Here is a 23030-nt window from a genome sequence, read left to right as displayed (position 1 = left end):
ACTTCCTTTGCAAAAGCACTTCCTAAAATGTCAGCACGCAATAAAAAGTGTAAGTTCAAAAACTAACATAATTCAGCTACTTTCATGACTATTCTACTTCCAAAATAATTTAAAATTGCTCTGAAAGGTAGGGATGATAAAGGAACATTAACCTTTCAAAACCACAACACTGTCATACAAATATTTAAACAAATGCATAGACACTATGTTTAACAACTTTACTGGTTTAATCAATTTTGTACAAAACTTATCTCTGGAACATCACAAGAACAAGAATTACACTGTAATTATATTTTGTTTGCTGTATCTTAGCAGAGGGGATACAATTCACTACTTTTCCAGAAAATAAACATTCACAAAATCTGAAGCAGATACTGACTTTAAAAAGCAGCACAATGATACCCCTCGTCTAACAGCAAGAGCCAAAGCCACAAGCCTTCCTTTTTCTCCATTTTCTTTGAATCAGAGGGTGACAGCACTGTACCGATAAAGCTTATTTTTGTACTCTCTGTTGCCTAACTGCAATTCTTTACAAAACACCTAAAGAATAACAGCAGTAAAAACAGAAGGATCAGAAAGTATCTGAAAGGCTTAGTGGCTTAATACTTTCAACCACAATAATAGATGGCTGAGACTGTAAGGGGAATTTCCATCCCAATACAAAGGTATGAGTCATAAAATCAAAACCCATTCTGAGCAAGGTGGTCATGTTTTTCATTCCTTGAAGAAGTCTGTTCCTTTCAACTCTTCTGGTAGATAGTCTTGCTCTACAGGTTCCTTGTATGCGGGGTTATATTTACAGCCTTTGCCATAGCCCAAGTTCTCCATGAGCATTGTTGGGGCATTTCTCAGGTGCAGTGGAACAGGCGGCAGAGGTCCCGTGTGCATTCTCAGATGTTCTTTGACTTTGTTATATGCCCTGTATACCTCTATAGACTTGGGTGCTCTGGCAAAGTACACTACACATTGTGCTAGAATCACCTGGAAACAAGAAAAGGGAAATTGTTACATGTCTTTTTTTAAGCTGCTTGGGAAAAGATTGGTTATTTAGGTTGTTTGTCTAGCATGACAGGGTTTATGTGTTTAAACCGATCTCTGCCTGCTACTGTAGTTTGATTATTATTTAACAACACAGCTTGTAATGATTTTCACTACTGGAAAATAACAGCAACTTTAGAATATCAGAATATTTTATTTATAACAAAGAAAAAAATGGACAGAGCAAAATGACATTAGTTAACATTTTAACAATAAATATGCAGTGAATTTTATTTCAAACTACAACACCTGTTTTAAGAACTACAACGTTCTTGTCAAAAAAGGGGCATGCTGAATGATCAAGTAATTAAATTCACCTTGTCCTTACAATCTCTTTTTATAATTACAGGTAAGTTTTACAGTTTGCAGTACTTTCAAGTCAGTGAATTAATGAAGCCTTTACCTCACATTCTGGCATTCCAATAAAGTGACAACCTTGATAAGCAGCAACTGCTTGTGTTAAAGCCAGAGGATCTGCCAGCCCTACAAAAAGGGATCAGACAAAAGTGCCTTAAAGTCAGTTTAAAAGCCTCTCCTTTTTTTAACTTCTGTAAGATGGAAAGTTATTCATGCACATTTCAAAGTTTGTTTCTCAGACGCTGGAACTTCTCTACAATACTTTGCAGTACATAAGATATACTCACTCCATCCACAGCCTTCCTTCTTCTTTCCACCCTCTCCCCCCTCCTCCAAAAAAGAAAGGTCTAAGTCATGCGTATGATTTGCAGACTGAATCTGTCACCACATGGTGGCAGCCCGAGCAGTAGCTGCCTGTGTGCGATTCACTTTTTGGAAATGAGGAAGAAATGGGGAAATATCGCTATATTTTATTACGTAACTAGACACAACTTACCCAGACCTCATAACTCTTCACCCATGACATATATGCTAAAAGTGTTGCTGCATCTGTTATTTTGGGTACGTTGGTGTCAAGATGCCTTTACAACTAGGGAGCCAGTTATCAAAGCTGTTTGCAATTCAGGGTAGGTATTCACCCTCCAGAGTCATTAAAAAAAACCAGACATCCCTGAAATACACATACTCTATGACACAAGTTTACTGGTGACCAGAGTTACAAACACCAGAGCTTAGAAGAATCCATATTAATACATTGCCAAAACCTGACCTCAAAAATACTTTTTTCACACGTAGGTCTCTGTACATACAATGTTTTTGTTAGATATTATTTTCAAAAGCCAGTTTCTGAAAACCAGAAGCCAGAGAGATCTTCACTCAACATAATATTCCAACACGAAATACTGTGAATACTGACCTATATCTTCACTTGCAAACCTCACCAGCCTCCTTGCCACATAGAGTGGATCCTCACCACCTTCAAGCATTCGACCAAGCCAGTAAAGGGAAGCATTTTCATCTGAGCCTCTCAGAGAATGATGCAGGGCAGAGATGCAATTGTACTGTTCTTCTCCTATTTAGAATGGGAGAGAAGAGAGGCAGAAAACCATTAGGAGGAAATTAAGTGAAATGCATTTAAGGGAACAGAATATATTTTACTAGATCACAACAGGAAAACATAACCTCCTTTTTCAAGTTCTTTTTGCGCATACATGATTATGGAGTTCATTTAATGTTTTCAACACCTTCAAGCTTTGCCACGTGGATCATTCCACTAACTGCATAAGCCTAATAAAGCACCTGCAGATGAAAAGGAGGGTGTTTTTTTAAAACACTGCAAGGAAAATAATTTCGTTTTAGTACCCTGATACCCTTCCTTCAAAAGGAAAAAAAAAAGAAAATACAGGTATTTTTAGCAGTTAGGAAGATGACTGTATAAACATCTCCTAACTGACAAAGAGTAAAGTACGAGCACATACAAACCACTGACTGTTGCTTTTGGACACGGCACACAGCTCTAAGAAGACAACAGAAGAATCACAGAAATCCAGTACTACACACCAGTGGTATTTCAGAGGAACTAATTTCACATCAACTAAAATTCAAAAATAAGGAGTGCAGTAAATAAAACATGAGTTTGTTGTATTATAAAGGGAAAACATGAAATGTTGAGATGGATATACAATGGTGGCACATTACACAATTTGAAGGAACAGCTTTGCAGCACATAACCCTGGCAAACCCCTAAGAAACATCGAGTTCAATTCTGGGCATCTCTCTCCCTGGAAGGGTCCTGGAAACTGTAAGCAGCTGAAACAAACAAAACCTGAAATGCCAGACTGCTAATAAGGAGTGGAAAGACTGAACAGATTAAAAAAAACCCAACATATATTCCTTGTAATGTAAAATCTGATACAGACTCCAAGGAGAAACAAAGCCTTTCCACAGATCTTTTAGGGCTACAGTTAACAGAAGGTCAACGATACAAATATTGAATGAGACCTTCCTGCTTGCAATTTTTCTCTCTTCAGCTGGTTTTGATTCTTATGCATTTCTCTTAATCAAACTTTAACAGTATTCTGCTGCAATATTGTTAAACTTTCCACATATTCTGCCCTTTTTTATTTTTTTAAAGTGCCTGGCATTCCTTGGCTCACAGCTAAGCATGTCTTATAAAGGCAACTGGCTGCATGCACAGCCATCTGTTAATATTTCTCTTCTTCCTACGGCTAAAAGGATTTACAGCCTGAGGGCCGAAACAGAACACACCACTGTCACTTGTAAACCCTGCAGAATAAAAGGCTGCATGCATGAGTTTGAAAACCGAAGCCCAGGTACCACTGCAACTGCTCCCTTGATAGCCAGCAAGACCTCCGCTTCCCAGGTGAGAAACTGGGTCCATCTTGCTGCATCATTGTTCACGCTGCAGTGTGGTTCTGTTGGGAATTCAACACACGCGCTGCTGGTGTATGCAGGCTGGCAGACAGCTATTTTTGCTAGGACTTCACGTAAAGAGCCGTGTGGTATGCAGTCATTACTCATGCCAACACAAACAGCGTGTCTGTGCTCCGCCATAACACTTGAGTTAGTAGCAATAAACCCAAGCAGCTGAACTCACATCGTCCTCTTGGAAGAGGCGTCTCTTGGTCTTAAAAGAAAGATGGCCTTTAAATATCTCCAGAGGTTGCACTCACCTAGAGTTTTTTTTTTTCTGGAGTGCTTTTATACACTGTCTGGGCTACTGTAAAGTGTCATATTTGGGGAAACTAGCTGAAGAGGCTGAGGAAATCCAGCAGATAGGTTGGGTCTAGAGATATAAACCTGCAAGGGACTTCAGAATATGTAAGCTGAGGAAGGGGGCAGCTTTCTCTCTTTATCTCCTTTTCTCACAAACCTAACGTTGGTGACCAAGTCATCGACATGATGACAATGCTTACACACTAGAGTAGGACTTCAACAAAACTGCAATTTTACCTTAAATGCAATTTAATTAAAGGCAAAATAGTTACAAGCATTGGAAAAATATGTTTTATGTTTTTTTGAAAAGTACAGTTTACACATATTCAATGTGAGATACCAGAAGCCGTAAAAAAAAAAAAAAAAAAAAAAAAGTGGAACTTTTTAGAGACCTTTACTTACTAGCTCTGTCTCTCAGGCTGGTTAGCCAACACAGATTTTGGCCTTACTGATTCAGTGGAGAGACAGACACATGCAAACTTATCTATAATTGCTGTTCTGCATTCCAGATGCCTCTTGAAATCAAAACTCTAATGAATTTTTGGACTCTAAATATATTTACTCTATGCAGCTTCCACAATGGCAAATACCTTTCTGAAAAGAAACAAGATAGTACACAACAGGCTTTGTGGAGGACAGGATTTTCTCGTGTGTAACACATAAATCTTGTTGATTTATCCTCCTAAATTGCTTTATGCACTCACAAAGGGTTTTCCAGTTAATTTAAGATACTGATTTCTCTAAAGTCTTATTGGTAGAAGATGGGGAAAAGGCCTTATTCACTGACCATAATTAATATCTGGACTCCTTAAGCAATCCATATTTATCAGGTAGTGAGCAAAAGTAAAATCACATCCCTATCTCATTATTTCTGTCTTAGCCGAAAGTAAGCATCAACTGCTCATTGATAAAAGACAGAAGAAAGCCTTGGAAGAAAGACTAGAGAGATGACATGGATAAAAAGACTTTTGCAGAAAACAATAAAGCTGGCAAAAAATGTCATGTCCCTTTCCTCCTCCATAGAAGTGGAAGCAACAACCATGTTCCAGATTACAGAACAAATTAACTTCACCTTAACATATTCCCAGTCTTTACTATAAGTGGTAACATATGTTTACCATAACTGAAGTTGTGTTACTGCACAGACAGCAAGACAAAATCCTACAGTTATTTTGATATTTATCTTTGGTATTTTCTATAAAATCAGTGTTAGCTAATTTTATACATAAGAGGAAAAAGAGACAACGCAGCTCTATCTTAAAAACCTATTTGCTGTCCATTTGCAGTGAAACTTTAATTTGGTTGCTGCGTAACTTTCTCCAAAAATTAATTTTTTTAAAACTGCAAATAAAAGCTAAAATATGAAGAGTTTGTTTCCTCTCACACTGCAAGGCCTGCAGGCCGTTGCTGGCAGTGAAATTTGACTAGAGCTGTCCTTTCAGCTAAAATGCATAGATTATCTGCAGAAAGATCTTGTCTTTAGGTGTTTGCATGCAGATCAGAACAATAGCCTATTGACTGGATTACAAATCATTTCCTTCCCAGACTACTTGGTGAAAGTACATAAAAGAATGCCCAGCTACGCTTACCTGGCAACTTTTAAAGAATGTTACAAAAAATAATTAACTATATAAAAATCAAAATTCCATATTTACATAACTCTGACTGAACACTAAGCAATTATTTGGTGCTTTACGCAAACACACTACACTCAAATGTATGCTGCTGCTACCACGATTAGACAGCATCACGTTCTTCTGTTTTTTAAGGTTGAAACACTTTATATTAGAGGACTGTAGACTCCACCACAACTGTGATTCAAAAAGTATTAGCTAAAACACACTACAAAGATATCTTTATTTATATAGTAGATTCTATCCAGAAGACCTCTGTACATAAAAGGACAAACAGCTATCTCAGCTATGGACAAAAATCTGTCATCCAAGACATGACTACTCCAGGGAAGAGAGAAATTTTGTGAAGGCATGTACTTGGGCAACCTGTTACTATGCCAATATCTGTGGCAGGCTCTCTGGCATTCATACGATCAAGAAAAACAGAATTGTCACTGCTCTCACCCCTCTCTAAAAATTTCTAACAAAAAACACCAAAACACGCTACACAGAACTTGAAGGATTTCTGTTATGGAGAAAGAACTGACACATACTACCTACACTTGATATAAGCCTCAGGAAGAGGCACTCTGTTCTATCTCTAGCAGAGCAAACAGTGACAGGAGGGCTGGAAGCAACAGACACAGCCAAGAATCCTGTGTAACAGTGGCCACAAGGCGACAGCAAGCACACAAGGGACATACACTGTGCAGATGGGACTCGCACCAATAAACTGGTCAGATTTTCCACTTCCTCCTAATCAGAATTCTTCCTGCCACAGACCCCATAAAATTCTTCTTCTCCCTCCCCCTGCCTACTCTCAGCTTCTCAGCTGCCATCATACCAGTGCCTGCCCAGCTGACTTTCCTGACAATGAGCCATCATTTCCTCTTCGTAGCAAGAGGGCTGCAAGCAGGCATATGTGTTACAACCAACCTTGAGAAATGTCTCAGCACAGATTTTGAGTAGTGACAGTTAACTAAGCATATCAGATACAGTGGCAGAACAGAAGTCAATCAGTTCTCCAAATACTGCTTCGCATAATCGTTTGATACTACACTTCACAGTGATTCATGTACTGCTGAAGAACTAGCATATGCATTCAAGCAGATTCACCTACTCTCTAAAATTCACTCTCTGATTTTTAACACTCTCACACAAAATGGCATAGCGGCCAACTATTCTGATGCCTAATACTGCTGAGTCACTATTTAGCAAGAGTGGTTATCATGTTAGGAAGCCTTAAATGCAACTACATTTATGTGGCCTGCCCTAAGCAAGCTATAAAATTCACTACCTTAAAAAGCAACTCTAAAAACAATGCAAACTGCTCAGGTTTTCACATAGCATTGTTGCAAATGTAAGCACTTCCAAGACTTTCAAAGTGCAATGGAAGATTTCCAACCCTCCAAGAACAAATCACCTCATCCAGTTACTTCTTATTCTTTGCACTGCAACCCTTGAAGATAACATTCTAATAACAAATAATTTCACATGCAATCGTTTGCTGGGCAGCAAAGGTCTTTCAGCCAACCCATACTTCCTGAACAGTAAGAGGAAACCCTGTTCAGAAGGAATTTCTGTGTGAGCCTGCTACACCATAAAGGAAAAAGTAATTTTTAGTCCAAATTTCAGTACAACCACTGTTTCACCAGAGGAGCTAGTATGAAAAGGGGGAGAAGAAACAGGAATTATACAGGTTATCAGCTCTTGAGAACGCTGCACATCAGAAACTGTATCAGGTACTCACCTGCTCGGTCATACAGGATGTGAGATTGCTGTAACCCTTCCTTTACATCCTCTTCTGTTATCACAATGCCATCTGTAGAACCACCTTTGGGAATATTCAAAGGAGTAGTCTTCCCCATTGCTAATCTGGCCTGAACTGCTAACTGGAGTCCATTCAGTCCAGTCCTTGCATCACCATCGCACAGGTAGGGTAGGGTTTTTAGAGCTTTCTCCTCTATGTACACTGGGAGTCTGCAACAAAATAACCATATACTGTTATTACATTCCTTGAAAATCAGGGAGCAACATTCACACCTCAGCACTACAGACAGGCACAAGATTTCTCTATATGCAACGAAAGAAGACAACAAAGAAAGCAAAGGCTATTTTTAAAAACCTGGCAGACACTACACACAGACATCCTGCTACTAATACCTCCATCAGCAGGGAACAAAACCAAATAATGCTGCACACTGACCAAACACTCTGGATACAGCAGCAGGACAGAGTGAAGTGAAGGCTTCACCTGCAAGGACTGCGCTCTTTGCTTGCTTTATCCAGAACACCATGTGCTTGAGGCTTCCATACACTGACACCCACAACTGCACTCAGCAACTGCAAGTGGAGGGGAAGAGCTGAGAGCACTAAAAGGTACTGTGCTTCCAAGAAACTAAGAACAGTCTTCTGTCCCAAAGTTGAGGCCTCAGAGCACTTTTACCATTTATTTGACAATTGGAAGCTGGGCAAGAAAGTTGAGTTGTATTCCTGTTTCTTCGGTTTCAATCTAGGATTCTCCAAAATTAACACTGAACACCCACTGGATGCCAGTGTTCAATGTTGGTGCTTGTAACTGGCGATACTTGGAGACAAAAACATAAACAAGCCACAAGGGATGCCATAGGATCTGTCACTCGCTTGAGCTTAAGGAATGGAAAACAACCACTACAGGATAATAAATCCTTCTTCCATTTCCTTCTTATCTCCAAACCCTCAAGAGAGTTATGTGCTGAGAACCAACATGAAACCTATGATGAAATACCCAGAAAACCTGTATAACACTGCAGTATTTGAACAAGTGACACAAAAGTGTAAGCAATATTGGAGAGTAAATAGAAAGAAGTCCAAGCAAGGAGAACCTGTATGATGAAAGATTTAAGAATAAAGAGCAGAACATGAGATAAAATACCCATTGTTTCTTTTTCACGTATAAATCAGTGCTTTCTTACTTTCTCAGTACAATTATTCTCACACATTCACTCAACAGACTGCAACACTTCTACAGGCAAATACAGTTCTACACCTGAAATACTGCAGTATGACATGCATTGCTCACTACCTTACAGCACTGTTTTTGAATGTTGCCTCTCATCTCAGCAACTCTTATTTCCTGCAAGGAAATTGGATGGATGTTCCAAAACCGGAATAATTTTCAGAAAGGTATTGAACAGTCAACACGCGCAAAGGAAGCCCACCTTCAACATTGTGACTTACAAAATAGTGAATTCAAAACCTGTCAGTACTTGTAATACAGCCACTAACAAGGTGAACTGCATGATATTTGGGCTTGCCAACAGGAAACTAGGGATCCTTTCATTTCCCTCAGTTGTGCATCTTCTGTGCTAACTTCAAATACTTTAATCCACCATCCAGTTTACTGTCCAACTTGAATTAGAGATACCACTCTTGAGGGCTTCACTTGAATGATAAAAATAAAAAACCAAGAAAAGAAGAATTTCATTTCCTCCATCACTACCACAGTACAAGTGTAGTGTATCAGTGTACAGCTGGTACAGTTTGTGCTATTACTGAATGTAAAACTTCAGAAAGCACAAAGTTTCAGCAATATAAAGCGTATTTAACATTGACTTTTCCTTACTTTTCTTCTTCATAAGTATGTTTCTTCCTTTCACATTCCCCTATCTTTCAGCGTAATTTGCTGCAGGCTTTAAAAAGCACAATTTGCTGGCAGTAAAGTTGATGAAAATACAACAAAAAATGCATCTTATGCTAATGAAATCAAGTAACTAATACAAAAACTGTCAAGGAAGCTTTAGGAGCATGATGACATACAAAGACACAACATACAAAGTAGATACCACCTGCTAGTTCTATTTAAGCTTTCCAGCAAGAAAAGGCCACAGCAGGATGAAACAGAAGCCAGGTGACCTAATCTTATCAGAGACCGGCAGCAATGGTGGAAAATCAGGGTAAGAAAAAGCCACCAAGAAAACGTAAGGAAAGAGATGTGGGTAGAGTACACTTTCCTTTTGATAACTGCTGTGTGTGCATGGAGTGCAGAGACGATGAAACCTATTGAGTCACCCAGTGATAGCTGCATTATCTTCAAGCACAGAAGATGCCTGTAGAGACTACAGAAGATTCACCCCCACCTGTTCCTCAAAGTAACAGAAGAGACCACAAAAAATCATCCTCTTCAAAAATCTCATCTAATCAGCCATCATATCAGACAACTGATGTGATACTTCAGTGATAAACTGAAGCCAAACAGCACATTCACAACTTCATACGACACTTCCATGGTTTGGGATGGGAGACTCATATGTGAAATTAAACACAAAATTCAATGTACACATCTCTTGTGCCTTTTGGTTATATCTATGCAGCATTTTTAAAGTGGACATGCCACTTTCCAACTCCGGAACAGAGGTAAACACAGTGAACAACCAGTTCAACTGTAATTGGTGACTTTCGTTCCTCAGGACAACATAAACACTGTTACCTGTCTGCATGTAATGAAAGCACCACTTCACAGAGGCAGAGAGGTAAAGAGGTAAAAAACAAGACACAGCTGCTCCTGCAGAGTAGTAGGTAGAGGGGAAATGAAGAAACAGAAATGGTATGTACAGCAAAGCAAGAATTAATAAAAAGCTTGAAACCAGAACCACAGCAAGGGACAGGATGGCTTATAAAAAGACAAACTTACCAGCAACAATATAGATCAACTACAGACCAGAATCACAGGCAGGAAAGACAAGAAAGACTTAACACACAACAGCAACAAACACTCCAAATTCTGAACAACCACATTTTTATTTTTAAATGATTGGCTCCCATATTATCCATTGGAGTGGGGCCCTCTCTCTCCATGGATAGATTTCTGAAACTGTGCTAGCCTGACAGTGTAACTGCCTTATTTCTTTCAGTTTGATGAAGCACCACACTGGGCTGTTTAAATCATCCATAGCTAATAGAAGGTTAAAGATACTAAGAGTCTAGCGAAACCCAAACCCAAACAACTGCAGCTGAAACTATGCCTTGTACTCTAATTCTGTACAGATAGGAAAGTCTCCGAATCCCAGTTAGGGTGTAGCCACAACCACAGCTGTGCCATTACATTAAGGCTGACATGCAGTACTGGCCTCTCTTCCAAAATTCACATTAATGCACTATGTAAAAGATACAAATGAGTAAACCATGAGGCAGTGTACCCTAAAAATAAAAACGGAATAGCTTTCCTTCCCTGCCCTGACCTCAGCGTTCAGGTTAGCAATTCTTAGGGCTTCCATTCTGTGAAAAAGTTGATTCCCTCTCGCTCATTTCATACGAAACACCCACACAATTACCACCATGTCAATACACTAAATTACCAGGAGTACAGGCAAGCAACAACATCAAGGAAGTGTAATAACTTGCATGAAAGTAGCACAGTACCAAGCATTATTCTTATTTGGCAGCTAGCAATTTCAAAAGGAAGATAACATCCTTTACAGACAAATCTGGACCTTGCTTTTTCTAGAACTCTCCCAAATGTTTAACATGACTTTTATCTGGCTTGGGCAACAAGGAACTGAGAAAGTCTCTCTTAAAACAGTTTACTAACACCTCACAGCAACAGCCCCCTCTCCCCATGGCATACTGTGAAACATACCACAGGACTTCTCCTGCAGCTAAAGAACAGTAGAATCCTTCTTGATCTTATTAAAAAAAAGCATTCTCAGGAAACAACAAACTTTTGTCAGGCACTTCCAAATTAAATTTAAAGGGGTTGCCCCATCCACCACTTAATAGTAACGTGATGCTTTTACAATCAGTAGCAAGAAGTAACACACATTAGAACATGAAAAATAAATAGAGGCTTCCTCAGCAAATCCTCAGCATCAGAACAGCCTTAAATATCCTAGGAGGGTGAGTCAGGAGCTACAGATCCAAGTATACAACTCTCTCCTAATCCAGACGGTGAGATTATGTTTTGGATGGAGAGAGCCAGTGCTTTGAATTCTCTCTCTCCTGTCATCCCCTGCCCCGGCCATATGCTGCCACTTTTTTTCTTTACTATCAGAAGTGGCTAGGGTTTCTCTTCCCACCCCCAACTGCTTCATTCTCTCCCTGGCAGGCAGTCAATTCCTCAGGCTGTGTGCATTAACACCCTGCAGCCCATAAAGTACTCACTCTGAGCTCTCACTGCTGCTGCCAGTCGCAGAGCTGCTGTGCTGATCACCCTGGCCCAAAATCTGGACCCCTAAGGACCTGACAGCCCGCATCAGAATCGCCTCAATCGCTTCAACTGAGAGCTTCTCCAGGACAATCACCCGGCATCGACTCAGAAGAGCTGCGTTGACTTGGAAAGAAGGGTTTTCAGTGGTCGCTCCTATCAGAGTCAACGTCCCACGCTCAACGTGAGGAAGGAAAGTGTCCTGAGGATGGGAGGGAAGCAGAAAAAGCTGATCTCCATCAATGACAATCTGAAACATACCGTGTGAGTAGGCTGCATTTTTTGTGTCTTGAGTCTTTGGGTTCCCTGTTGGTATGACAAATAACCTCACTGACAAGGCAGCTCATCAGCTCAGCTATCTAAATGATTTAATTTCATACACACAGCACATTACAGGCTGTTCACCTTAATAACTCACACTTGTACTGAGAATGACCCTACCAGAAACAGCATAAAAATCTGCAAATTTGTAGTTTATTTTTGTGACTTTGGTTTATTGCTTGACAAACAAGATATCGTGAAACTGTCTTATTGAATATAACAAATAATAGGGCTACTTCACCTTTAGGGCTACAATTCCCTACATAATTCTACAGCATGGCTCAGAAAACTATAGAAAGATTGCAGTATAGTTCAATAACTGTAACTTGTAATACAGAATTCAAGCTTTCTGTGGTATGACTAAAGAAAAAGGGAAAGGAAAAAGGAAAATAACAAACACCCAAGTGATGGCTGCAGCAACGGGTTATCCTGAAGTACTATGCCATGCCTTATTTTTCTCACAGAGAAGAGGGGACAACATTAAAACACATACCCACTCCAGCACATTCACATTCCAGACCTTTCTAAAGTAATGCAAAGTGCTACCCCCAGAGTGGAGGCTGAAATGAAGAGGTGTGCAGAAAACATTACTAACATGACTTTGCAGAAATAAAATTTCAGAAAACCTTCACGTAAAGCCTGGCACATAAGTCAACTATAAGAATAACTCAGCCTTTCATGTAAACCTTTGAATCACAATAATTAAACACAGATTGGGAGTTAGTTATTGGACTTAATTTTTATGTTTCTCCCCAATTCATCTAATAAAATACTTCACATTAAAATCAAAAGCCCAAAGTAAGGTATCATATCAAGGTAAAGGGAGAAAATTTTACAGCAGTGTTGGCAAAGGCTTTTTTCAAAAAGCAGTGTAGTACAATACCTGCTGAGATTTATTGAAACGATGGATCTCATCAATAAAGAGGATGGTTTTTCTTTTGAAGAGTTTTTTTTCATTCTGAGCTTGGCTGATGACATCTCGAATATCAGTCGTCCTGGCACTGGTGGCCGACAATGTCACAAACCACGTGCCGTTCTTTCTGCTGCTGTTTGCTATGATGTGTGCCAGTGTAGTCTGAAACAGCAACAGGACAAAGCTCTGTAAAAATCTTTCTTGACATTGAAAGTACTCATCTGAAAGAAGTATGTGAAGAACAAAGCTATATATTCTGGACAAAAGGGATAGCATTGACAATTTATAAAGTATTTTAGTTCATACCATTCCAGAACACAGAAGACTTAAAAACTTCCTGCTAGAAGTAGCTGCCAATTCCACTGCTGCATTTCTAATGCCTGCACTTTTACGTACCAAACCTATTCAGTTTCAATACTGAAAAGGCCAGCAATGACAGCTGTCTCCTTTACCATGGAAGAAGAAATCTTTGCCAAATACATTTCTGTCACAGGAGACGGGCTGACAGTAATTCACTGTGCAGATATTCTGTCTGCAGAATTTGTTAACAGATAAAGAGCTGCACTACCCCAAGACACCTGTAGAAGCGTTTACGGTGCAACCACATTTAAGAAATAAAAAGCCACAGTGCTGTTAACTAAAGCCTCTCCTATTTCCACTGCAGATAAAAATGAAATTAATCAAACAGCAGTTCTCTACAAAAGCATGAGAATGTTAGTACTGAAAAATTGTATGCATACTTAAGAAAACATAACTCTGTATAAAGTATCAACAGCAATCAAATGCTGGCCTAGGGAAGTAAAAGGCAGCTGACTTAACAAACCACTGGCAGGTTTTAGTGAGCAGCTGTGTTGGTTTTCTTTCCTTAAAGATAACTTTTGCAAATCAGAATTTATTTGTAGAGAATTTCACTAAGCCCACCACAGCACAGAAGCAACCCTTTTTTTTTTTTTTTTTTTTTTACTATACCCAAATGCTTCACAGGTGTAACTTTTAGACTTTCCTTCACAACCTGAGTAAAGGCAGGCATTTCTGCATGTCCCAAGCAAAGCACATCTCCACTGGAAAGTACTGCTAGAGAAAAACAGGCCATTTTGCCACTGAGCTCACTCTAAAGGAGCCGCCCTGGAAGACTGAAGACAGGAGAGCCTCAGAAGATGAGGAGAGGGACAGGTGCTGACAAACCACTTCAGAAGATATTCCATGTACTGCAGTTAAAGCAGCAGGTGCTGCTAACCTGATCCTCTTGCAGGGAGGCTGCAGAAGCAACCACCTACTACATAGCTACCAGTGGTGTTTGCAGCACTGGTATCTCTTTAATGTATCTCCTCATCCCTGGAATGGCAACCAGCCCAAGATGGGAAAAGGCAGGCTAAGGGGGAGGATGTGTCACTATTTATTCTTGCTTTAGTTTTAGCAAGGGCTTTCTGATTGTGTTCAGAACAGGTGCCATTTCACATCCCAATACAAGACTCGCATCCTGTGTTAGATCCTCTTTCATCCCCTGGAGCTCGAAGCACCAGTCCTTCCCCTCCATGTATTGCTAGGAAAACACGACTGGAAAGACATGTTGGAAAGCATTTGCAGCAAAGCCTACAAAAATCAGGAAGATCTGGGAAAGTGAAAACCAGAAGTGAAATTATTCTTGAAACTAAACTATCAAAATAAAACCAAAGTTGGTGTTTCCTTACAAAAGGGCCTTGATTCAGAATGCACCCATGCTTTAAAAAAAAAAACAAAAAATAAAAAAAATCACTGAAAGCATGGAAACCCCCAATACATCAAATATGAGGATGAAAAAGGAAAAATGTACTCCTTACTTCTCTAAAAGTGGTGGTGAATAATCAAGTGATTATTCTTGTAGCTCCGCCCAAACTGGTAGCTCATACTGCATCCTGGCCCTCATTCACCAGGTCACAGATAGATTTATTGTTTCAAAAAGGCAACCAGGAATTGTTTCTAAACATATGCACAGAAGTCCATATTTCTACTCTTAATTTAGGGAAAAAAAAGAAAAAGTGAAGAGGTTTGTTTGAAAGTTACTATTAGATCAAAAACCTGCTTGAAAAATGCTGCATAGCTCCCAGCCAGCATATACCTCTCCCACTCTGCCAACTTCTGGGTAACAAAGGTTGTAATAACATACATTGCCTTTCAAAAGCAGTGCTCAACATAGGCATGTTCATGACCTCTACTGTTCTGCACAATCAGCCATTTAGCAAGTCAAACTGCCCATCACATACGGGCTGAACTTTCCGTATTCCTCTGAAAGCCCTTTATTTTTCATACGCTCCATATTTTTAATGCCATTTTCTCTCCTACCGCCTTAAGCAAAATTCAGTAACATGCTACACTGTTTTCTCCCTTTTTGTTACTATCAGGTTACAACCTAGCCAACATACAACCCAGTGGAGACTTAAGCATAGTAGCCTAAACAGGAAAGCACTAGCACAGAAGAACCACAACCTGTATGCTAAACCCCTAGTTTCTCTCCCTAAATTCAGGGGCATTGTATTTGAGGGATAAGAAGAAAACTGAAAATCTGATATGGAATAAGGGTGTTCTGAAATGTGGAAACATATCCACCAAGAAACTCATGAACCATTACTCACCAATGAATTGAGCCTATAGTCACTTATTTTCAGATCCATTAAACAAGCAACTACCAATACTCTCCTCCACCATCCTGCAAACTTCTTCATGTCAGCTGGAATAAGAATATTCTTCCCCAAAGGCTGCAACTGTCCAAGATGTACAAAAACCCGCCAAATGAAAAACAGCTAAACAAAAAACAAGCCCACTCCCAGCAACTATGCTCCCAGTTCTTCCAGGCTTTGATACCAGTTGTGGATGAAATAACAGTAACTCACAAAGTGTGCTTGGCTCCACACACCTCCTGCTGTCAGAAGGGTAAACTGATAAATCTGTTGTTGCGTTTAGTTGGATGTTTGTGCTAGGAAACAAGAATTTTCTGTACATCCAGAAGTTCCCCTGATTAAGCAACTTTCTTTGAGTGTAACATATTTCCCTAGTCTCTGTTACCACTAGTCAGTGCAACCTCACACCAATGGCTGGAAGAAAACAGTAAAAAGCAAGTATAAACTAAGCCTGTCCTTCTGATGCTGATGTTCAATGACTAACATTAACTGTACGGTGGTCTTTTCATTTTTGCACCTCTTTACCAGGCAATTAAACTGCATCAGCTCTCCAAAGCCCCTTCCAGGAATAAAGAACTGTATTGCCTAGCTGTCTTCAGAAAGTGGAACTGAAAAAATTGGGAAGACATTAGCGCATATGGTCAAATCACAGTAAAGAAGACTCCAGTCAAGAAGCTGACTGTGAAACCTGAGGTCCTTCTTACCTCACTCTGGCGGAAGATCAGTTAGACCAGGTTTAGGGATCTATCTGTGGTTGCCTGTTCATGGAGACTTGCCTTATTCATTCTTAAAATAAATTTAGCAAAATTTCCATTCTAGATATCAGTCACAGAAAGTGCATGGTCTCTTAGCTTACATCTATATTGCGCTCAGCAGTCATGCCAGAGAGCTCCTGCAATGTGCACAGGACAGCTTACAGTCATTCTGGTCCAGCCTCACAATACTTTTCACCTCTCACAGCCTTTTCATGAGGAGCTGATGTTCATACCACACTTCACAGGAACACAGTGGTGTAAAAGCTGACCTGGCACCTAGATGGGCCCTTCCAACATACATTCTTCTCCCAACAAGTCTGGAAGGTTGTATGGCCTGCTACATTTAGGTGACCAAACCAGAACTGACACAGATCTGCACTAGCACATAGACTGCAGCTCAACATGGGTTAGTCCTGAGCAGGATAATATAGTTGCCATCAAGCTTCCCCAGAAAGCAACTTTGCTGGTTTGCTCCAGAGAAAGCCACAGTGTGAATTATGTTTGTGGCAGGGCTGATTAAAACCATCAGCCTAGTGCAAAACACAAGCCCAATAAGCTAGCTATACCTAAAGACTTGTAGCATCTAAATTACATTATCAGAGCTGTGAACTGGCATCCTGCTTTCTTCTGCTGCCCTCTGATCATGACTTTCCCTGTGTTTTTCCCTCTTCCTTTATTCTGGCCAGGATTTCTGTATCTTTAGTTACATGGTGTTGATTCTTCTCAGCCTCAGTCCTCTCCCTTTGAGGGCATTAGGGCCATACTGTGGCTCACAAGCAGTCAGGAAAGGCCACTCCCTATCTCACAGCCTTCAGTGAGACACCAACAGCGCCATCATCCTTGGATGCCAGCCAGGGAGGCAGTTCCTATGATGCAGCTTAAAAAGCTGGGGTCTGTCTTACCCAGAACTGCTGAGCTGACTTCAGGCTACCACACTGCATCACAGGAGATGAGACACACTGTGTCTAAAGGAAACTGTCAGGATAGCTGATGGACGAGGCCCAGGGACACTGTCTATAGAGATAAACACAATCAAATGTGGTAGCAGTTGGCATTTATATAAGGGCAGATGCTATTCTTACCCATCCTGTTTGGTTCCTCACACCCCAAATAGCCCACTAGGACACTACTAGAGGAATAAGGTGTCACTGAACAACAGCAACAGCATGTGGTTTACTGCACTTGCAGAATCCAAGTCCGACCAAGCATAAACAGATGCAAGGTCATTGCATAACGCTTACTGAAAGAGAGCAGTACCTCTGTCTGCTGCATCTAGATTTGCCTCTTTTTATGCTGCTTTGTAAGTACAATTGTAGTTGCTCTCACAGTTTTCTCCTCCTACAGAGCTACCATAAGTTATCCTTGACTTAGACTGGCATAAACAAAATCAAGCATACTGTATTTGAAGACCGCTCCCAGGCAACTGCAAAGACAATCCCATTTTTCAGAGTTGTTCTGGACTTCCACTCTATACTACTGTAAAATACGTTATACATTCTCAGTTAAAAATCTCATGGTAATCAGAGGAACTCATTATTTCAAATAGTTCAAATCAGGCCCCAAGCTATATGAGTAAGAGCAGATGAAATATACTCAAGTAATCAAATAGCTATTTAGGTTATCCCTTGAATCAGCAAAATAGAATAGATGATAAATATGCAAGAAAAAAACATATAAATTGGACCTGCTGTTTGTGTTTCAATGTGTCATATAACAAGTCCTCAATAAAAAACAAAGAAAAGAAATACAAGGGTGTCCTAGAAATAAAATATAAACTCAGTGGAGACTTCATAGCAACTGCAGACCACCTACTGGGTGTTTTAATGTTGTACACTCATATCAACCATGATATATTTTACCTTAGTACTAGACTGCAGAGTGGACCCCAGGAAAGTATGCATGTATATTCTTCGACTTAGCTTTTGTAGGGTTTTGTAGGTTGCTGCCTACCTGTTTTTCTTGATAAACAGCAAACGTAAAAGGGAATGTTTACAGTCTTTAAATACAGAATGTTCAGGTTTATAAGTCTTAAACCATATCTGTGTCAGCAAAATTATTCAGTGCTCAAGTTTCACTGTGTCCCCTCTGCTAACTCTTTACTAAAATTGGTGCCCCACAACAGACAAGCAAAAATCTAAATCCCTGTATTAAGGCATCATAAATCACAGTGGCTTACTCAGATTACATTAGGATTCATACAGTCTTTTAAAAACCTGCATAGTCAAGATGAACAAGGTAACTGTTCCTAAGCTAATAACCATGGCATCTCTTTGAAGCAGCATTTCTTCTGGCCTGTGTCTAGTCAGCTTCTTAAAAGCAGAAAATATGTTCTTGTGTTCAACACTTAATAGTGACAAAAATAAAAAACAAAACTAGAGTCAAAACCTTTTCACCTAGAACACTTTGGTGTCCTAAGAAATCAGAATAACAAAAGTAAAGATCATGCTCCCTTAAAATAAGAAGACTCAATACAGATGGAAACTTAGAAGAAAATAAACCTACAACAGAAGTACCCTGATTTTGTCTTTAAAATTTTGATTGTGCTTCTTGAATATTCAAGTGCAGCTAAGACTGAAATCAGTTTGGGCAGAGCACATGTATTTTTATTCAGGTACTTCTGCTTTATTGCTTTCATGATAAAAATTCTCCAAAAGTACTCTTGACCTACAATATGAAATCCTGCATTTATAGCAGTTTAATGCCCAAGATTAATCTCTTCTTTAGAAAAGACCTGCTGAGCTATTATTTCTTATAAAGGTTCAGATTGATAAGTAATACATCAATTAATATGAAATTTAGCCTGAAGAATTAATTCTATCTCCAGTTATTATATCTTTTTTTACTTAACCCTGCTCTACCTTTCTCAAAAGAAGGATTGGTTAGCATGGCACTTGGCTGTAAAAATGGAAGAAGACATAGATAGGCTGTAATAACACGATTCCATGGGTAGCAAGAGTGTGAAGAGGCTTAAGGAGTCTATGACTATCTTATACAGCACTTCTGAATTTAGACCAACATACTTATATTCCTATTTTAGCACCTACCCTGTAATACAAGACTATTTTCTTTGATGGGCAGAACTTAACAGTGGCTTTTTACATTTGAAGCTATATAAAACGCAATTATTTCTTAATATTTGTCCCACTGAAAAAGACTGCACTTAACAGAAGTAGTTTTTGATTATCAGTCTAGCCATAGGTCCTGAGGAAGTGAGAATATTTCTTTCTCCTTCACAAGATCTTCCAACTTTCAAGCACTAAGTTTTGTGAATGTTCACATCCTAAGAGAAGTAGGTTTTTCAGCTGTCCATCCTCACAGGTTACTTCCTCATGAAATGCTTTCTTAGACACCTTATATACATAACAGTACGTGAATGAGAAAGGCAGACAACCACAGACTTCTTCCATCTTTAGGGAAACTGTGTTGCCTTGTATCTTAAATCTGTAAGGACAGAAATTTAACAAATAACACCCAAGTAAAAGGTAGAACTTTCAGATATTTACTCAAGACAGACAATATCATTTACAGGATAGAAGGCCTGAGATGAAACTATACTCCAGCACCATCCTAGAAATGCTTATAAGTATAGGTGAAAAAGAAAATTCAACTTTTGCAGCAGGAATTGCCGGTTCAGACACGAACGGATAGTCTGTCAAGAGCTAGCTGAAAGCATGTGGCTTCAAGACTTCACTGAGAAGGAGTAACCTAGAATGTATGAGTTACCCAACACTTAAGTACTCGCAGAGAGAAAATGTAACCGATAAATTGTGGAAGTGTTCCCTGATGGGGCAGAAGGCACAGTCTTGATGCAAATCAGATGACTGACGAGCAGCAGCATTTAAATTCTGTGAGAAGCGAGCTTACTAAATACAACTCTACATAAGGCATATGGGTGAGGAAGACAGGTCACAAGAGAGTGAAACCTGTGTTATCACAGGCATAAAACAGACCACCTCTTATCTAAAGTCACAAGAGAAGACCTAAAGAAGACCTAAACCACAATCATAAGCTGGCACAAACTCATGAAAAAGCATTTCCATAGCCAAAAAATGAGTTCATCAGATCATAACCCAAAGAACACCAAATTCAGTTTTGTTACCACTGTAACAGCATTTTTTCCTAAGGAAAAAGGTCTTCAAGAGAGAGCAAGCACGCACTGTTGACATAGATAAAAAGAAAGCAAAGGCAGAAGAATATGAATAAATATAGTAGCAGGCCCTGGATGTGTTATTCATTCAATAAGGTATATTCCAATTTATTAGAGAATTTGATTATACTTCTCTCTCTGGCCATCTATCTTCTGTCAATCCACCTCCCCTTCACAGAGTTTTTAGGAATAGCCCTTACCTCCTCTGATATCTTTCTAATATTACCTTATTATTTTAAAGGAAGTGGCAATTATTTAAGTTCATCAGCTGTTTCTTTTCAGGTGTTATGTTACTAGTCCAAACAACCCATTGCATCATTGCTAACAGTACTAACCTATCAATTATTCTCATACCTGGTCCTTATCAACTGTGATTAACTGGCATTATTATTAAATATCATATATAGTCTCTTTTCATCTTCAAGTAAAGAGACTTACAAGGTGTTGCTGTCCTCAACTTTTCTGCTACAGTTAATTTTCTTCCCCATCCCAGATATCCACACATGCTCTCACATATAGCATATATACAGTATGGAAAACTTGGCACTGTGCACATATTAGACTGGCAGAGATAACTATGTATTTTGCTTGATTAGCTTCCCCCGTCATCTCCAATCTCAAATACAGAGAAAAAAAGACAATATGAAGGCAAGATCTTTGTGTGCTCCCTCCTGACCACACCTGAGGCATTTGTTTGGTCCTTCCTTCACTACATCTGTGGATCCCTTCATTGATGTGCTGTAATTACACTGCCTTTTGGGGTTCACCATTCTGCTCCTGCCATCTTAAAAGAGGCAGAACAAGACAGTACATCAGTCAGATCCCACAAAGACCCATCAGTTTCAGAGCGTATGTTTGAAGATAAATGCGTGCCTGGTACCGCATGCCTGGCCACAGCGCTAGCTCCCTTCCATGCCACTGCCTTCTGTCAAGGGCCAGAATGTGCGGCTAAACCAAAACCTGCTCTTGCAAACTGTGCCATAATAATCTGCTGGTATCTCACCCCATTTCCTAGACGTTTTACAGATCCTGTTTGATGCTGTTTTTAAATTACCTAAACACCGCCTGCGTTTTAGGTAACAGTTTTGGAGTTTACAAAAGCTCAGTTATCTGAAACCAACAGGGGCCTATGCTATCGAAGTGCAATCTATAGGGAGTGGGGCTGAAGTGAGGGAGAGCCACTTCTATTTCATTCAGGAGGTAGGTTGTGTAATTTGTAATCTAAGTGAAACCTAGTGGGCATCAGTTAAGCCATTATAGAAGAAACCAAGAAGCCAAAGGAAAAAAAAGGGCGAGCTCGAAGATAAACAGGTCCCACTTTTTAAGTCTATCAGCCTCGAGAGCCACATGGAATAGAGAAGGGCCGGAGCATCCAACCCCACCGCACGGGGTGCACCCGTGGCTAGTCGCCAGTCGCCGCCCGCCCAGGCAGAGGAAGCAGCAGCAGCAGGGCCCGGCGGCATCACTCACCTTGCCGCAGCCCGGTGGTCCCCAGAGAATGAGGGAGGGGATTTCATGTGATTCCAGCAGGCTCCGCAGCAGGGTCTGCGCTCCCAGCACCCGCTCCTGCCCCACGTAATCCCCCAGCGCGCTCGGCCGCAGCCGCTCGGCCAGAGGTTTCTCCTCCAGCTTCTGCGCCAGGCTTCTGCGCGGCGCCGGCCCGCTACCCGCCGAGCCTCCATCCTCCGGCTTCACTGCGGCGGCCTCCTCCCGCCCCGCCCAGCTCTTCCTGCTAGGGGCTCCGGGACTCTGCCCGCCGCCGCGGCCCTTGTGAAAGAAGGACGAGATGGTGGCCTGGCCGGCCTCCTCCAGCTCCCCCTCCACCTGGCTGCCCGACGGGGCAGCGGTGAAGCGCTGCCGCTTGCAGGTTGTCGACGGGCCCGGCTCCACCTCATCCTCCCCGCCCTGCAAGCACGAGTCCAGGTGCGAGTTAATGTGCGCGCCGGGCAGCTCCCGCAGGCACACGGGGCACCGCACCAACTGCTCATCCTCGGCAATCTCCATCGGGAGCCGATGCGCCGCAGGGCCGGAGCAGGAAGCGAGGCCGCCGGCCCTCAGCTCCCGCGGCCCTTCGGGAGCTGTAGTCCGCCCGGCCCCGCTCCCGCCCCTCACCGCGTGAAGGGGAGGGTGCGGTTTTCCCGCTCCTCAGGCTTCGAGGGGAGGAAGGGAGCAATGTCCCCGCTGAAGAGAGGCTCTGAGGGGAGGCCACCCTCTCCCGCTGTATTCCCAGGGCGTTCCAATGCCAGTTCCTCAGAGGCAGATGTCTTTTAGCCCATATGTAGCCCATGCTACTGGTTTTTCAGCTTGGCATA

The 23030-nt window shown here is 40.9% G+C and overlaps 2 protein-coding genes across 3 annotated transcripts in view; one reads left to right on the top strand and one right to left on the bottom strand.

Annotated features, from left to right (window-relative positions):
* Positions 1 to 208: 208 nt before the first annotated feature.
* On the bottom strand, positions 209 to 22780 carry WRNIP1 (WRN helicase interacting protein 1). Its single transcript, XM_065667477.1, has 7 exons — positions 22189 to 22780; positions 13130 to 13321; positions 11883 to 12127; positions 7495 to 7724; positions 2312 to 2467; positions 1442 to 1521; positions 209 to 981 (listed from the first exon to the last, which is right to left on the bottom strand). Exons 1-7 carry the CDS (start codon positions 22720 to 22722, stop codon positions 715 to 717), a joined length of 1704 nt encoding a protein of 567 aa, XP_065523549.1. The 5' UTR covers positions 22723 to 22780; the 3' UTR covers positions 209 to 714.
* MYLK4 (myosin light chain kinase family member 4) overlaps positions 11899 to 23030 on the top strand; it is a 79787-nt gene continuing 68655 nt past the window's right edge. For both annotated transcript variants that reach the window (XM_065667474.1, XM_065667472.1), the window contains exon 1: positions 11899 to 12189. In XM_065667474.1, coding sequence (XP_065523546.1) covers positions 12134 to 12189 — 56 coding nt within the window. In that variant the 5' untranslated portion in view covers positions 11899 to 12133. The remainder of the gene's footprint in view (positions 12190 to 23030) is intronic.

This window comes from Lathamus discolor, chromosome 2 (genome assembly GCF_037157495.1).
Source record: "Lathamus discolor isolate bLatDis1 chromosome 2, bLatDis1.hap1, whole genome shotgun sequence".
In the NCBI taxonomy this organism is placed as follows: Eukaryota; Metazoa; Chordata; class Aves; order Psittaciformes; family Psittacidae; genus Lathamus; species Lathamus discolor.
This window is presented reverse-complemented; position numbering and strand designations above follow the sequence as displayed.